At 37.8% G+C, this 18,387-nt stretch overlaps 1 protein-coding gene across 2 annotated transcripts in view; it reads right to left on the reverse strand.

Moving 5' to 3' along the window:
- Positions 1-4,990: 4,990 nt before the first annotated feature.
- Positions 4,991-18,387, reverse strand: part of TAF1B (TATA-box binding protein associated factor, RNA polymerase I subunit B) — a 45,213-nt gene continuing 31,816 nt past the window's right edge. For both annotated transcript variants that reach the window (XM_071548354.1, XM_071548355.1), the window contains 7 exons: positions 17,300-17,447; positions 15,102-15,279; positions 14,764-14,810; positions 11,957-12,047; positions 11,424-11,494; positions 9,301-9,526; positions 4,991-5,642 (listed from right to left, as the gene is read on the reverse strand). In XM_071548354.1, the coding sequence (XP_071404455.1) occupies positions 5,414-5,642; positions 9,301-9,526; positions 11,424-11,494; positions 11,957-12,047; positions 14,764-14,810; positions 15,102-15,279; positions 17,300-17,447 (990 nt within the window). In that variant the 3' untranslated portion in view covers positions 4,991-5,413. The remainder of the gene's footprint in view (positions 5,643-9,300; positions 9,527-11,423; positions 11,495-11,956; positions 12,048-14,763; positions 14,811-15,101; positions 15,280-17,299; positions 17,448-18,387) is intronic.

Consider the following 18,387-nt stretch of genomic DNA (forward strand, 5'->3'; position numbering starts at 1 on the left):
AAATAAATGAAAGCACAATGTGTGAAATACAGAACAAAGAAACAGTTTGCTTTTCACTCCAGTCATATGCAATCTTGCAGACATTCTTCAAAGATCCCCCTTCTTATTCTGTATTTATCCCTAAAGATAATGTAGACACTGTTGAAAGTATACAAACTATTCAGGGAGAGGAGATGCAGTTCCATCAGCCTGACTGAGGACACTCTGAAATTACTAGAATGTAAATTAATCAATTTTTGCAGCAGCCTATACATATTAAAATAGGTCAGCCTGGAATCTAAAATTTTATTGAAAATAAAATCTTTAGCATGTCATCCAGTTTCACTGAGCATTTATTGTTTCTGCTCAATATTGCACTTCCTCTGGGATTGACTGCTGTGTCCATAGGTTCTGCCACACGGGGCTGACACTGGTGTAGTGAGAGAGCAGAATGTGTAGGTCCTTCTCTGCACACTGTTCCCTGCCCTAATCCACTTTGCTCCACAGCACAGAAACCACCTGGCTGCCCGGTCAGGAGTTACAAACACCCTGGGTCCCAGTTCAATAAACAAAAACAGTTTCCCACAATTTTGTACTGACACATCATGACAGAAGCAACCCAGGATCCAGACCAAGCTCCGAGATCACAACACAGGCACTGAACACACATGGTGGCATCATCATGAGGCAATGGCAGGGGCTGCAGCCACTGCTGCGACAACAGGGTGGTCTACGAGCAGACAGAGAATGCTTCTACAATAGAGGGCAGATGTATGAGACTTCAGGAAAATACAAGCACATTCCTCCGGTAAAATACTTCATACTGCTGGAGGCAGAGTGTAGATGTGGAGGACTAGAGAGGCATCTCTGGCTCTGGAAATGCTGCCATTAGCCGTTGTACAAGGGCAGCAATACCCTCATGTGAGAACACCAGCATCCATCTCTTCTCGGATAATCCTTACTCTGCTGCACTGTTTCAGCAGCATCCTAGCAGAAACAGCAGTGAGAGGTCATTCACATATGCCTGTTTCCACATTGTGGCATCCCCTTTATGCTCTCTCTCATCTAATCTGGCCAGGAACAAAGAAGCTTCACACATGAGAAGTAACAAAACCAGTAACCAAGGAGGAGATGCAGGAAAGAAAGAATCCTGCATGTAGTGCAAGGACAAATGAAGCCAGAGATACTGCTTTGACCAATCCACATACTAATATGCTCAGCCAGGAAATACGTATAACTGTATGTATCAGGAAGCCCATTTCATTTTGGCTTAAAATAGGGACCCATTACACAGAGTTATCCTGACTTTTCTCTGCCTGTGAAGCACAATAAAACTTACTCAACTTGACACGGGGAAAGCACAGATGAAGTAGGAGGCAGACACCTTATTTGGGGACTTAACATTTTCAGGCTTTACCTGTCCCAAAACTCCTGTGGGTCCTGGCTCTTTTGCTCCTGGCCCTGCAAAAGCATCCTCTCGACAACTTACCACAAATATCCTGAAACAATTTCTTATTCAGACCAAGCTAAAGTCTCATTTGTTCATAAAGGGAGAAAAGTCATTTGAGAAAGGGACTTTTGAGCTTTCCAAGAAGTTATAAGAAAGCAAGATACTCATTGCCTTGCCTGCAGTACTGCATGAAGCTTTCTCAAATCTTCTAAACACTGTTGTTTCAGGGCTCGTGCTAAAAATGGGTTAGGAAAGATGTAATTGCAGTGAAACCTGTGCAACTCATGATGGCAAATAAATCAGACTAGCACTGTTTGCAGGCATTGGGCTTTGCCGATTCCCATTCTCTGGTTAAATGAGGTTCAGGGCCTTCACTCTGTGTAAGAGGTTAAGGAGAAAGTCAAACACCCCTCCTTCATGTCTGAAAAACATTAAAAACTTTAAAAAGAAAAATGTACTTGACTGAGGCACCTTGAGTACTGTGTTCAGTCCTGGGCCTCTCAGTTCAGAAAGGATATTGAGGTGCTGGAGCGAGTCCAGAGAAGAGCAACAAGGCTGGTGAAGGGACTGGAGCACAAGCCCTATGGGGAGAGGCTGAGGGAGCTGGGGTTGTTTAGCCTGGAGAAGAGGAGGCTCAGAGGTGACCTCAGCACTGTCTATAACTACCTGAAGGGAAGTTATAGCCAGGTGGGGGTTGGTCTCTTCTCCCAGGCACTCAGCAATAGGACAAGGGGGCACGGGCTTAAGCTCTGCCAGGGGAAATTTAAGTTGGAGATCAGAAAAAAATTCTTTACAGAGAGAGTAATCAGGCATTGGAATGGGCTGCCCAGAGAGGTGGTGGATTCACCATCCCTAGAGATCTTTAAATGCAGATTGGACGTGGCGCTGGGTGCCATGATCTAGTAAATGAACTAGAGTTGGACCAAGGGTTGGACTCGATGATCTTGGAGGTCTTTTCCAACCCAATCAATTCTATGATTCTATGATATTGATAACACAGACTGAAGTACTGAAATACTTAGTAAGGGTAAAATACCAATTCTGCTAAAGGCTATACCTTTCCAAAGTAAATGAGACATCTGGCATATTTCTCCACTGAAACAACAGAAAGGTTGCCTTATTTAGGAGAATTCATAAATCCCTCTAAAAGACAGAAAAAAACAATTAAAATATAACAGGAAAACAACTAAATTCACTTAAGAAGATACATAAAGGTCTTAGAATAACTGATTTGCTGTTGTCTAAGTTAATAATTAAGTCTTCTCAATACAGTCTGTTTTAAAAGTTTAGCCTAAAAATCCCCACTTGCCTTTATCAATATAGTCAAGAACTCTCTGTTATTCAACTTCTAGAGTAAGAAACTAAACAAGGCAACCCTCAACATTTCCAGAGGAATAAGTACAAAAAAGTAGCCAGCAGAAAACTGAGCTTTATTTGGACACTTTCAGCAAGTAGTTACAGAAAGGAGCTGTAATTTCAAAGTGGATAGAAGAGGAGGTTGGAAGTGAAGGGTAGTGCAGGCACTCCACCTTTCAGCTCTCTATGGGCAGCTGTCTGTTCCACCACCACTGCTCTGTCTCTGGGCTGTATTAACTGGACTCGGAGTAGCTGTCCCCAGAGAGATCAAGTACACTGAAGATAAGGCTCTCTTGTGGCTAGACAGCTTCTTAAACATCATTACTTCAACATAAGCATGGATTGATTAAATTGGATAGAACTAACATCATGCATTTTTAGGGCACACCCTTTATTTTAAACCTGACTCTTAACCTATGTGTCCAGGAGGCACATGGCTCTTGATGATTAACTGCAAGCTTTATTCAAGTTTATTAAAGTACAGCCTTAATTTAGTCTAACATCTAAGGGAGCTTTCTTACTTTTGTAACAATGTAACAACGAGCACAGTATTTTTAATTTATGAAGCTCAGATTTTACTACTACAGTAGTTTTAAGAGAAAGGTATACCTATAATTAAGTGTGTAAGTCTTTCAAATAAAGACTTCTGAATTAAACTAATCCTTTATGTATAACAAGGTGTCTTTTAAATAGTTAATTTAAAACTTTAACAGATTGTACAGTAAAAAGAATGAGACACTTTCAGTTGCTTGAGCAAGCACTGTTGAAAACAGTGACAATATTATACTTCTGTAGATTTTTAACTGATTCAAATACTCATCTAGAAAAAGAATAATTTTACCAAGTACTTGCAAACTTCAGTGGTTCACTCAGGTGAGGATAAACATAATAGATAATGGCTAGTTTTAAAACACAAACATCAGACACAAGATGAGATTTAGACTGGTATGTTCCACGTCCATTTATGTAAACATCAGTTCAAGACACACCTCAACAGAAGCCTGAGGTATCTAGCACAGATTTAGACGTACTAAACTGTACCCACCTATGAAATCTCTTCTACATGCACCAAGTAACAATTCAGTCTGTTCTTTCCTCCTCCCCCATCAAGCACAGTTTAGCTCTGTATGGCTACAACTATGCCTTCTCATCTGGACATTACAGGCACTTTATAGGACCACTCTAAATCCCTGAGCTAAAATAACTAATTAAAATACCTGAAAAACTAAAAACTTTCACCCAGACTGTGTCTTTTCTGTCACCTCAAATCAGAACACCATGCTTAATTACTGCCTGCCTCAACTGAGTCAGTGGAGCCTTCTCGTTTGCCAGTATTTCCATGTAACTTACCTTTAACAGTCCTGTCTGCTCCATTTGTGTTTGAAATACTATTTTATCACTTACCTCCAGACAGGTAGGGCAACACATCACCTCTCTTATCACTCATTGGTTCCCAGTTTTTAACCAACAGCTTCATGATTTGTAAGGCCTTTGCATTCTACCTGCTAAACTGATTACCTTCCAAGAATACACGTCACTGAAGCCCTTGCTCAGAGAAGTTGTCATTACTCTTTGTGAAGTCTGCAGACACTGTTTTTCCTAGTTATAATAATGCTCAGAAACAGCTGTTGATTTTGGTATTGATCAAATAGATTTGGCAAGTTCTGTACCCTGTACTCGTGGTTGGAGCTGCTGAATTTAATTTCATTCAACTGAAAGCAGGATTATTCATTTGGGTATCCATACAACATCTCAGTTCAACATGTGTTTATGTTATGGTGTCTTTCATGTAGTGGCAGCACCCAACTTTATTTACACATCGTCTGGGACAGTGTAAAAACAGTGCATAAATAAGATGGAGCATGAGAAACTGGTGGAATGGCCAAGGCAGAAGGCACTGAAGACACTGGGCTGTAAAGCAGTCACAAGAAATTCAAGGCTATCGCAACAGCCTTGCAAAATAAGAACAATAGGAGGGCCTGGCAGTTACCACTGTACAAGAAATAGGATGGGATTTTATATCAGGTATAAAAGTATCTGCAAAATCTGTGATGACTGAAGTGGAGTATTGACCTGGAAGGTGTTAGCTTGAATGAGAAGTTCAGGCATAACAAAACACTGGGAGATATACAGGATGCAAGGAAATGTAGAAAACAGTGCCAGAGTTGTTCCAGAATAGCCTGTTTAGAAATAATGGCTAGAAAATGATGTGAAAGCATCAACCAAATGCTCCTTTTATTTGTTAACATAGTACTTAAAAACAAAGTAAACACTATTTTCTAGAAATATATATAATGTCATACAATGGTAGGTAAAAAACCAAATATTTTAATTGCAAAATCTCACAATAATTAGATGCTAACATGCTGTCCAGTACACTCGAAATATGTACAATTTATACCCCCAAAAATGGAAATTTCACAGCTTCCTGTTTACTCTGATACCAAGTAATGAAATAAATGTGATTAACAGTTTCCTTGGCAGTTTTCTTTCCCAGCTGGATAACTGTGACTTAAATTAGTAGTAGTAGATCTCAGCACTACTATCTCAACAAAAAAATTCCATGCAGATGAAAGAATCAGTGTAAGTTTAGATGTAATACCATGGTGTGGGATCCAATCAACCAATTTACGTGGGTTTAATACTGGAGGGTTTAGGCCTTTTTGACTTCCTCAGGACTGTGTTGTATTTTAGCTTTTTGTAGAGTTTTTTATTAAAAAGTTTGTGTTCTATCATACACACCTCGTCATGGATATAAGAGGGCTGAATCCGCAGGAGAAAGGAAAATAACCTTAGTACAAAATGGTAACTCTGGGGAAAGTCCACTTCTCTGTAATGAGCCAGATGACCACACAATCTGCAAAAAAAAGGCGTGGGGGAAAGCCCTAAATTACAAGTGCATTTAGTTAGTATTTCACTAGCATTTGTATATTTAATTGTAATTTGAGGCAAACTCTGCATTTTACCAACAGCATAAATCACGATTCTAGTTTACAATGTCGATTCTGTGAAGTGATCCACTCCTGCAAAACCTTGAAGCAGAGGACTGGACCAAGACATGTTCAGAGCTGGAACAGGCACAGTAAGAAGGAAAAGCCAGCATAGCTTCTTGCACTATGAATCAGGATCTTACTCAACCAGGCAAAGCACATGTTCTTTGCCTTTCAGGGCTAAATGGAACCACTGTTTGTTCTGCCAGCTTTTAGCAAATGTAGTAAAGTACAAAAATGGCTACCTCACCCTATTTTTAAAATTTCTAAGACTATCCAATTCAGACACCCCAGGCTCTTTACTCTGTTCTTTGCCTACTCTCTCTGTAGGGTTCCCCTCTCATCTTCCTGATACTATGTCATGGGATAATAACCCGTTCATTTATTGTCCTTTGTGTGCTAAATACAAATTACCTGTCTAGAAACAAGAGAGAAAAGTTAAGTCAATGGAGTAACACAGGAAACAATGGAGCAAACATTGACCAGCTCAACAGAAGTTAATTAGTGCCGTAGCAGCCTTCTGCTTAATTATTTTGTAGCTTTCATGGTGAAAATGTTAATGAAAATGATGAGGTGATTTTATTGATGAAGTATAAAAGAAAAATAGAAGACTGGACTTGCTGGTAACAAGTGTCAGACTGAACAAAAAGACGACACAGAGGATAAACTGCAGAGATATCTCTGTAAATATTAAGTTCAGTAACTTAGGTTGGAAAAATACCCTGTTCTGGCTAAGCCTCAATTTTTAATTCTTTTTTTTAATTAAAAGTGGAAGTTTAAAATCCTATAAATTTCAGCTGTTTCAATTTTGGAAAAAAGAATACTATACAATGATAGGGGATTCAGGTGCTATTCACCATATAAATCCCACACATCTTCTACCTTACTGGGTATTGCCTTGGGATGTGGAGAAGCAGAGTTTAAAATTTTCCCTGTGTCTGATTCAGAGCTGCTGTCTTATATATTCACCAGAACAAGGACTGGGACCTGTCTGTTCCAATTTACAGGTAAGTGTACTAATTACTAGACTATAGAGTCATTTGCTCTCTCCCTCTGGCCCAGCAAACATTTACATTTTACCTCAAAACTGGAGGAACAGACAGACCCATCCTGAGTGCGGTGCAAGCTGCACTTCAAGGAGTTGAGTCTTTTTAAAGCCTCTCGAAGTCTGGCAGATTGGAAATCTGAAACTAGACCTCTCACACTGCACATCTCATCCTCTGCCCTACCTCACATACCCCAAAATCATTACAACATTTTTCACACATTGTAATACCTCATCACATATAGAAACACAGAATAATTCAGGTAGGAAAAGACCTTGATGATCATCAACTACAACTCCTGTCACCTAAAGACTTCCAAGAAAATCTGTTTAGAATCCAGTTTAAACTGAGAAGTTTTAAAATAAGAAAATGTAAAAGCAGTTCAGCAACCACTTGACTGATCTCAGCTTTGCTGACACTGTAATCAAACATTAGTCCTATGATTAAACCATTTCAGTAGTTCCAGCAAGACCATGCTGATTTTTGGGGAAAGAGAATTTTTAAGTTCGTTTTTAGCTGTATTATACATACACACACTTGCATAGGATAAACCTTTATATCTGAGGGAGTAGATGTTGTTTTCCAATGTTAAGTAAGTGTCAGATGTATAATTAACTACTTGCATTGCAAATGATATAATGGGAAATTTAACCGGTAAGAATTTAAATTCAAATCTCGTTTCATGAAGGCTATGACAGTTTGCCATTAACATTTTAATATATTACATATGAAAATGTAGGCTTAAAAACAGACTTTGCATGAGAGATTATTCACACACAAACATACACTGAAATATCCACTCATTCAATGAGTACACAAGGTTTACGCAAATCTGTGGTAAAAGGATTATTACCTCTACTCCCTGAAAAAGAAAAAAAAAGGTTCTTATTCATACAAAAGAATGAATCCATATAACTAAAGCTCTTGTAATGTAACACTGTGCTTACATTATTCCAACCCATTTCTGTCACAGTGGACATGTGAAAAGTAATGTGAAAAGGAAAATAAAGATTAGCAAATAAATCCATGGAAAGACAGAAGAGACTGCACATATGTAAAACCCAATTATTTTCAAGGGCAATATTTAATATTTTAAAAATCAGGAATGTATTGCTAGGACTGTGTAGGGGCTATTGATTTCTCAAGAATACCATTTAGAAGTATATACCAGATAAAGATTTAAGATGTTATTGAACAGACTAATGAAAGCTCATTTTGCACAAATGTAACCCAACCTCCTTTCAAAAAAAATGCTCTCCAACTGCACACATGAGAAATTTAGGAGAATCCAAACCATCCAAAGAGTTGATCTTTTTCACTGATACCAGTGCATTCCTCTTCTGGATTAGGGTTTCATGACACAACCAATGGCAGAACCAAAGTCTATGATCCAGAAGCCATATTTACATTACTCAGGAAATTTATGAGAAACAAACATTATTTTAGGTATTTCCTATTCCTTGGAGAAAATGCTGCCAAAGTCCTACATTCATTCAGCAGAGCTTTTGCTCTCTGTCTCTGGCCATGGTCCTCTGCCAGCACCCTTCAAGAAGAAAACTCACTAATTTTCGCAGAATGTGAAGCAAGAAGGTATTAAAGGAAGGGTGATGTTTGACACAAATCAGGCAGATAGGTAGTACAAGACTAGATTAGCTGGACTATCATTCTTGCTATTTGCGTCCTCTGAAGAAAATCATTTTACTAACAAATAGCATGACTGTTTTGACATACACTCAGTTGAAAGAAAAAATTTCTTTTCACTTGTAAAGGCAGGATTTGGGAACAGATCTCTAGTGAAGACAGAGTCAAAACTTCCCTTAATAGCACAAAGGATTTTCTTCTCCCATGTTTCGTCTTTTTTACTCTTCCAGTAAAAGAAATATCTTCTTTAAATTCTCTGCATGCAAATAATACAACTGTTGATTGCTGATACTCTTAGATGAAATAGTGGTAAAATCCATTTCACTTATAATTATTTTTTAAATACATTCTGGAGGCATTAGTTGCCTGCTTCTTTGAACTCCTGCTAATTTTAACTTTGATTTTGATTAAGGACAACACAAAAGCTGCATAGTGATTTAGAAAATTAATTTCCTATGCTTTTTTGGAGGTCAGGGGACAGAGGAATGGAACTGCTTTTCCATTCTCTGGAGAGTTGTGGTGCAATTTTTTTTAAATACTATGAAAAAGTGAAGTGTTTGTATCTTGCTGCTACTCTTGCCATGTGAGTCCAGTTGTTGACGTTGCCTCATCTCCTTTCTCAAAAGCTCACTTTGATCACTCTTCATGTTACAATTTGGCTACTCACAGTCCAAGACTATCCTTTCTACACATATCCCTTTCTAAAAATGATTGTAACTATATGTGAATACATACCTGTGTACATACCCTGTATTTGTCATTTGTAAAAATATATATACAGGACTTTACTTTCAGGAAAATTTTCCAAAATGTATTTAACAAAAATGTGAATACTTACTTCTCATTACATAGTTTAACTGTACACAGCCAGTAGTCAGGGTTCATGGCTGTAAGTAAACCACATTTTTCTTGCAAAATTCCCTTCAGGCTATGCCCGTGAAAACAACTCCCATCTGTGTTTTCTTCAGACCAACTTAACTGAAAACTTGAAGGATTTGGCTTTTCAGCACGTTGCACTGAACCAGACAGCTTGCCAAACTGATTTTGTAAATTCACAACCATTTCTGCACAAACAGAAAGAAAAGAAACCAAGGCAAAAGTATTAGGTATCAAAATACTGTTTAGAGGTGTTTAATACAGGAAGAAAATTATTTGTGCTTTTTTATTTCTTGTTCATTTTCTTTAAACCTCTGCATGAAATACTGAGAAATCTTGTAAATCTGAATGTTCTCTCTGCCACTCTATTTAAAATTCAAGTCTTTACATGTTTTAGAGAAACATTTTGAAACATAATTCAAAACACCATGTCTTTCACACCTAATGGTATCAGTCGTGGGGCACTCCAAAAGCATTCCCTCGAGTAAAACCTGTACAATCCATTTGATACTGGTGGGATTTTTATGCTGATAGAAAGCACATTCAGACACACACGGAGTCAAGATTAAGCTTTTCATAGTGGAAATTTCAACTGGGGAAAAAAAAAACCAACAAAAAACCCCTACTTCACCTTTGCCCACCAGAACGAACAACAAACTTCCATAAGTTACTACTGAGGCTGAGAAGGAACAGAAGGTATCATGATAGATCAGCACACACAGTATGACTGCCTAAGTCTTGTTTCTCAAGGATAAAAAGGTTAAAAAACATTGTTATTGGAGCTTTGACTTCTTTTTATGACCTGGATTTGCATAAACTCATTCATACATTGAAGAAAAAACCCAAAACCAGAAAAAGCCATCCTAAAGTAATCCAAGGACTGGGAAGTTTATTTTTCAAGTGGACACTAAAATCTATATTGAAAACCAAATGTTTAGGAAGGTTTCTGAAAACCTGTATCTGGCATGTAAGTTCTGTAGAGTACTCTGTCTCTACTATTATACATTTGTTGTAAGATGAATCTTACCCTGTTACAATGGCATTATGTGATATTCCTGATTACAGCAGCAATGGTAATCTAACTGGTCCTCTTCTATCTCCAAGAGGAATATCTTTTCTTATAAATGCAGAAATTAAAGGGCATCTGAGCAAACAATCAGCTTGAAATAAATAAATCTAAACATGCTTGTTCATGGAACATGACTTGAGTGCAGGATCACCCTTACTGAATTTTGAAGAGTAAGAACACAAAAAAACCCCTCACTATATTCTTGAAAGAGAAATCCAAAATTAATAATTCAAACCAAATACAATTATACAACTTAGAAGTCCCCGAAAGATCACATAAAGGAAAAAAAATACCACTTGCCACACATCTCTCTCCAAATACCTGCTGCTTCCCAGATAATGCTAAATGTAGAATGAAGAACTTCAGATCTAATTTGGTTGAATAAAATTCTGCTTTTACATATTTCCACAGATAAGTGGGTTTTTGTTGTTTTATTTCTTTCCTTTCATGTCAATGTAAACCTCAGTAATTTCTTTTAAGTACTTGTAGAGCTACTAAAATAAATACAGTAGCTGTACCTGCATTCCGACCATGTACAGTTGGTGACTCAAGTAAAGCCCTTCTCAGTTTCTGTAGAAGACTCCAAGAAGGAGTGGGAGAGAAGAGGAACACCCAAGGTCTACCAAAGGACATACGGGGATATTCATAATAAAGGGTATGAGAAAGTAAAGGAGACAGCAGACAGGAAAGCTCTGAAAGTCCAGCAACAATTCCCAAGGAGCACAGTGATATAAAGGCAGCTGGCAAAACAGAGAGGATGGGGACAGAGTACTCCTTCCCAGATGTGGTTCAGCAGGTCATTGAGAAGACTGGCAAAGGCAGTTTCAGTTACGTGTGTTTGAAAAATTCCAGCCATAGGTTGCAAAATAGTATTGCATTAATTGTATCCAGAGATGAGAGAGAGGAGAGAAAGTATTTTAGGATGTAAATGTTATCAGTCAGGGCTGCACATTTTCTATTATGGGAGAAGTTGGAGCAGATTTCTGCATTGCTGGGAAGAAGCAAAGTTTACTCACGTCTTCTCTTTAGAACTTTAGATTTATTCTTGACTGAATAAAACAGTGGCTTTTCACATCTCCACACATACCTACCAGTAAGAGACATAATTGTTAAGAAAAAGAAAGCTGGAGCAAACAAATAAAGGAGTAATAATTTCTTACACATACTGATAAGAGTTTTAAATTAAAATCAAAATAACCTAATGGTTAGTGCTGCTAAAAGCCACTGGTCCCCCCAGCACATCTAGGAAGTCTTTTTTCAGAGTAGGCAAACCAAGGTATGTAAGCCTAGATGTACTCTAATCAGTTAACTGTTCAGCTATATAAGCTACTTGTCACAGAAAGTAAGCATTTAATTAATAAGCTGGATAAACATTATGAGTGGAAATAAAAAATTAAGATAAGGATTTAATCATTCTATTCACCCAAGCCTGGTGGATGGATGTGTGGAGCAAATTTCTAAACTTTTTAATTTTTGTAGGGATCAGGATTTCATGTAAAACTGTCTACCTTTAAAAAGAAATTGAAAAAGATACTTAAAAACCTCTTACTTGGCCCTTTCTTCATCCAATTTCTTTTGCTCCACATCCAAGGAACGTTTTACCACCTCGTACCACTTCTTGAACTCAAAATACAGACCACCTAAATAAAATAGACACATTTGGGGTTGGGAAGAAATGAAAGAAATGTGCAGTACATAGCAGGTGGTCTCCATGCCGTTAGACTCTGCATCTTCCACCTGTGTACAAACCTACCCTGAATGCCACGTGCTTAAAGAAAACATACTTGATCTAATAATTCTGTAAGAAAGTGAAATGCAGAAATGGAGTGAAAGAACAGCCTGTCATAAAAAGTGCAAAGAAGCCACTGAGTTTAGATTTCATAGATATAGTAAAATTCAAACCTTTTCCCTCCCTTCTGGCAAGTTAAGCCCAGCAACTACTGCCTCTCTACCAAATGAACTAGCTCTCCACTGTGTGAAGAAGCCTTCACCTGTTTTAAAGCTGAATTCAGGTGAATAAATGAAACTATACATCAAACTTAAGTTTAAGGAAATAAGAACTAAAGAAGCTCAGATGTAAAATTTCACACAATTTCATCAGTGCCCCACTGTGTATCCTACTACCCACGAAACTTTACAGCACTGGAAGGATAAACTAGAGAGTGGTCTTCACTTTGTATCAGCCTCCCACGGAGCTTCACTTTTTGATATGTGAACAAATATTAACTGGCACATGCAAAGGCATGAATGTTTATGACATTTAGCAGCACCTTCATCACTGATCCTCCAAAGAGGCACAAGACTGAGGCAGACCAACCAGGTACAGTAAGGATAAGAATTCCAAATAGAAATACAGTATAGATGTATATATTTAAAATACAATCAACTCTTCTTCCCCGTGGGTGGATTATCTGCATTGTGAATTAACCAGGCTTTGCATTTCCCCATCACCCCAGCTGCACTGTATGCAATGCTTGCATCATGCTTAGCTTTGCCAGCCAGCTGTTCAAACTGCTCTGAAGGTGAATATACTGTTCTTACAATCAAACTTACACACATTTTATATTATCTGCACTTATGCTATTTGTCTTATCCTGCCACAGGATGTCTAGATGATAGAAATATTGATGGGGCAAAAAGAAACAGACACATAAAGGGAAGACTCTTCAGTAATTCTTGAAATTCAAAGGTATGGATATAAGTTCTTTTATCAACTCCTTAAACCCAGAGGTTTAAGTAAAAACTCCTAAACTGCTGGGAGGGCAGTTTGGGGGTGGTAGAAATTTATATTAAACTTCATATGAAATATTAAGCACCTGTCACAAGCAGAATCGCTGTCAGAGATGCTGCTACACTGTAATAACCACTTACCTGGCCAGTACTGCTAGTCTGGTGTTCATATAGCTGAGCTGACTGGAAAATACAGCTCTGTGACACACACACATACGTATCAATCGTGTTTTATTTGAACATAAACTGCACTGTGTATGTGTGCAGTTCACAGAACAAACACACTAGGTAACTACAACTATCTACTGTACTGCTTCCAGCGTGTCTTGAAGAACCGTAGGAGCTGAAAATACTATTTTTAAGGACTAAAGAAAGGACAGTTAAAAATTGGGAATGGACTCAGCATAAGTGGAAACTTTAAAACTCATTGTTAACCATTATTCATTTCAGCACACTCACTTTGGAAAAATGCCAGAGGCAGTTTTGAGCTCTGGCACTCATCAGTGCTCTGACAGAAATCATCACATCAGCTCCTCTGCACAGCTGCTCACCATCACCCCAACATTTTAAGGATAGGGACAACATAACAGACCATAGGGATCATTTTGCACCAGCAGACTTTAAACTAAAAAAGTAGGCAAAGAATGAGCTGTTAATTCCCAAGGGCAATGAGACTTGTTAATAAGGGAGAAACCCCATTAAGACACTAATGACATTGAGCCTCAGCTTGTAAAACAGTTGCACAACTCCCACTCTTGTCACTATCATGTACTTTAAGTTTCCAAGGGAAATAAAATGAAAAACAAAATCCACAATAAGTTTGTGTATCCACTTGAAAATTACCAGTTTTAGTTAACAGTGATGACTGTCTCTAATTACAGCAGTAATTGTGCTCACACACAGCTAACACCAATTTTATTATTGAGTTAAGTATTAAAAAGTAGCAGAAGGGTCAAAATGGATGAAAGGCTTAACAGATAAACTACTGTAACATATCTTGGATCTTATCTTCAACTATGAGCTGGATCAGGCCATGGAACATCTTCCTGAAGATTTCCAATCTTTGATTTGGTCTTTCTGCCCTCAAAGAACCATGTTCACACCATTATCTTCTCTATCTTAATTGCTGCTAGCTTTTCCACACTCTCTCAGGATTATTTGGACTAAGAAACTAGATTACATCTGAAATATGTTACGCACTAAGACATTTTATTTAACAAGACTAAACAAGTTTGGATTTTATCATACATGTGGTTTGATGCCCCTAGTAAGTATCTGCTATTTATGATCAAAGTGCATTCCCTGTTTATGGTGTATCCATTCATCTTCACCCAGCAAGCTGAAAATTCTAAAACAAGAGGCAAACATGCACAAGCAGAAGCAGAGAGGTACCCAGCAAAATGTGCACCAAACTCCCCTATCCAGAACAATAAGAATTATGCAGCTACACTGACACCATTTTAGGTGAGCAGGATCTACTCTTTTCTCTGAATAAAGATTTGCCCTAAAAGAATAAATGAGAAAGACATATTTTAATGATCAATAAGACAAGTCTTTCTAAGCCTGATTACAAAGTTGTTTCATTTACAAAATCATAACACTTCTTCTACTAGAATATTTATGTACCTTCTTTGTTATTTTTATTTCTTTCTTCAGCAAAGTCTGAAAGTAACCTGAAAAAAAAATCAAAAATTCAGGCTGTTTTTTAGATCTAAATACTGCACTTTTCACATAAAGTTCAAATACAACTGCACCCTAATTTTATTCTAAGTTTCAGATTCAAACCAATGATTTTTAAAAATAAGTAATATTTCATGTCTAAAATGCTGTCAGGCATACATTTTAACCTACTGAACTTAAATGAAAATTCCAGTACTATCAATTTTATTCTAAAGAACAATCCAAGACAATCATTTTCACTATTTGAAAATTGGGCTTTGCTACTGATTTGCCTTTACACTTACCATTCATAGTGATCATCTAATAAAAACAGTAATTTGAGCACAACTACAATAACTGCTGCAGCAAGAATATCATATTTCACTGTTCTTGTTGACTTATTTCCAGGCACAAGAGTCAGGAAATCCACTTCTCCAATACCGATTTTTTTCACTACTCGACAAGTCCAATTATGCAATTCATCTGATTAATATAAATAAAATTATAAAAGGAGTAGGTTAAGACAAGATAAAAATATTTTTACAGCGCAAATATGTTGATCATTTGAGGAAAACAATGCTTAGGTCTTTGACAGCCATTTTTTTCAGGCTGAGGAGTATTTTTTTAAAAATACTAGGCAACCCTCACTGTGCTTACAGGGAAAACATTTGTGACATTATATATTCCATGGAGAAAAATCACATATTTAATAGTGTTTTGATGTTACTTGAATGATGCTGTGAGATCATCCTGAGCATTCTTCTGGGAAGGCCTATTGCAAATCCATACAAACATGGTTTCAAAAAACCCCAAAAGCCAAAAACTTGCCCCAAGCTTTCTTCCTGCACTGAACACCCATGGCAGGCTGGATTCAGCACTGCACAGAGGAGGAGCAGGGGCTGGTGTGAAAGCAGCTGTTTGGGTATGAGCAGCAGCTGGACTGTGGCAGGGCAGGTCACGCCACCTTCACCCCGCGCAGCCCAATCGCGGCCGCAGCGCAGGGTGAGCCAGAGACACAACTGCAGCTCCACACGCAGCAGTGCATCTACACAGGCTCTTATTACTCTGCTTATTTTGCACAGATACAAATCTCCCAAATTTCTCACCTTTCCTGTTCAGCAAGAAATACAGGAGCTGATTACATCACCATCAGATTCCACAAAGGTTAGCAACGTATGACTAAGTACAACCTTAATCCAGCTATACTTATAGCCTCTTGCTGCTCACAAAGACTTCAGTAGGAACTTGTTTTTAATCCTCTGTACATAACAGTAAAAGTTAAAAAAGTCTAGAAATTAAATTTTTTTAAAAATACTAGCAGTATATTTTATTTCAGATATTTAAAAGGCCTTTTCACTAGTACTTAGTGTGCTAAGAAACACTGGCAACTCATTGCTTGGTTTTCTTACAAGTTGTTGGACAACAGCAGCAGTCTTTTTTCAATTTGTAATAAATGCTTCTACGTGATAAAAAGCATAGTTGCAATGAAAAAGGACATTATATTCTTCTTCTACAGTAATTTTCGAAGAGTACTTAGGTTTGTATTTCTCTGCAATAAATCTGAAAATGTCAATTTTCTAGCCTTTGCTTTGACTCAATTGATACTTTACAATCTGAAAATAAGGTGATCCTCTATAGGATCACAACACTGATGCAAAACTATGAAATCAGAATTTTCACTCTGTAATTTTAGCCCTAAATCTGTTGGTTATCTTATGTTCATTCAACTGTGAGTAAACAGAAAAAACAAGCACCTTTATTCAAAGTAAGTAATTGCAAAATAAGACAATACTCCCTCCCCTACTGTTAAATGTTGGAATGCTTTGAGAAAAAAAAATATAGGCTGTTTGTCTGTATAACTCATCTTCAGTGACAGTGGTATTTGACAGGAAGTATGGTAACCCAACAGAAAGTTCACACAAGAGGACACATTGGTGTTTCTTTGAACATTCAATATTCAAGACTTAATTTTTGGATAGACAAAAGTAGTCAACACTTAAGCAATATATGGTCATCAACAGAGACAGCAGGTGATCCGTCCCACAGTGTCAATATTAAAAATTAATTATAATATACAATATTAGATAATCTATAAAACATACTCCATATTAGAGAATATACAGTCATTATTATATATGAAAATTCAAGAGCCAAAAAATCAGGTGCCAACTTCAGGAATCCTTTAGCTAAAGTTAATAAATCACACGAATTCAACTAGTGCCTCTTTGTTCACGTGGATACTGAGAGATTTCAAATTAAGTATCCACTCCACAACCTTAGAGAGCCAAGACCAGAGTGCTCCTGCATATCTGGCCTATAATATACACTCTAAATGTTTGATGAAGGTGCTTTCTATAGAAAAAATATCTTCTGTTCAAGCTTAAATGGGAATAAATTAGGAGGAAAAGAGCAGGCACTTTTAAAGTAGTAATTCAAGCCTTTTTGCCAGAGTTTAATAAACCACAGAAAAGTTTTATCAGTGTGGGCTAGGGAAAATATTTACCAGGTAAATTAGCTTCCATCAAGTACTTGATGCACAACATGTCTGGATGAAGAAAGCAGCTGTCTGTTATATCTGGAAAACGAGGCAGGTCTAGAAATGCTGCAAGCTCAAGCATCTTTTTGTGTACTTCTTCATATACAGGCCACGACTGAAAGACAAGGTTAGAGGGTGTTATACATTGGCTCTTTTACCATATTTGTTAATGATTTTAAACTAGTTATTCATGTTAAATTCTGTATTGTTGAATACAGGATTATTTATACCGACCCTTTTAGTACTGTGTGACTAAACACACAGGCAAGAATGGAGCCAGATTGCAGTACTGCAAAATCCCATTAAATACATAAGGAATGAATAGCAAGTTGTTTGAGACCTGCAACCAACACACTATGTTTCCTGTGAAGTGATCAGAATGTCTCCAGATGCTCCCAAACTGAAAGAGCTTTGGAAAAAGCCCACTACAGGTGCAGTCAAGAGTGAACTGTCCTAAAGAGCTGAGAGATCACAAAACCACAAAAGGTTAGCATGGACTGCTTAAGACAGTCAGGTCCAAGTCACTGCTCGGGTCAGCTGGAGAAGGCTGCCCAGGACCATGTCCAATTGGATTTAAGTATTTCCACAAACAGCAGCCTCACAACATCTGTGGGAAATCTGCTCCAGTGTTTCACCAACCCTACTGAACAAAAGAAAAAAAAATAGGTTTTGTTTTCCCTTATGCTTAAATGGAATTTCTTGTATTTCAATTTGTGCTCATTTCCTCTCATCCTGTCACTGGATACCACTAAGGAGGATCTGGTTTTCCTCCTTTGCATCCTCCTGCAGATATTACATCATACTTGCCCTGAGTATTCTCCAGCTCCAGGATGAACAATCACAGCTCTCTCAGCCTCCCCTCATTTGTCAGATGCTCCACTCCATCACCTTCACAGCCCTTTACTGCACTCACTCCACTGTGCTGACATCTCCATTGCAGTGGGTAGCTCAGAAGAGGACTCAACACTCCTGACGTGTATCAGCGTTGCTGAGTAGAGGGGAAGGATTCACCTCCCTTGAGGCCTTGTGCAGCCACCACAACTCTTCAACAATTA

This window comes from Pithys albifrons, chromosome 2, assembly GCF_047495875.1.
Source record: "Pithys albifrons albifrons isolate INPA30051 chromosome 2, PitAlb_v1, whole genome shotgun sequence".
Classification (NCBI taxonomy): domain Eukaryota; kingdom Metazoa; phylum Chordata; class Aves; order Passeriformes; family Thamnophilidae; genus Pithys; species Pithys albifrons.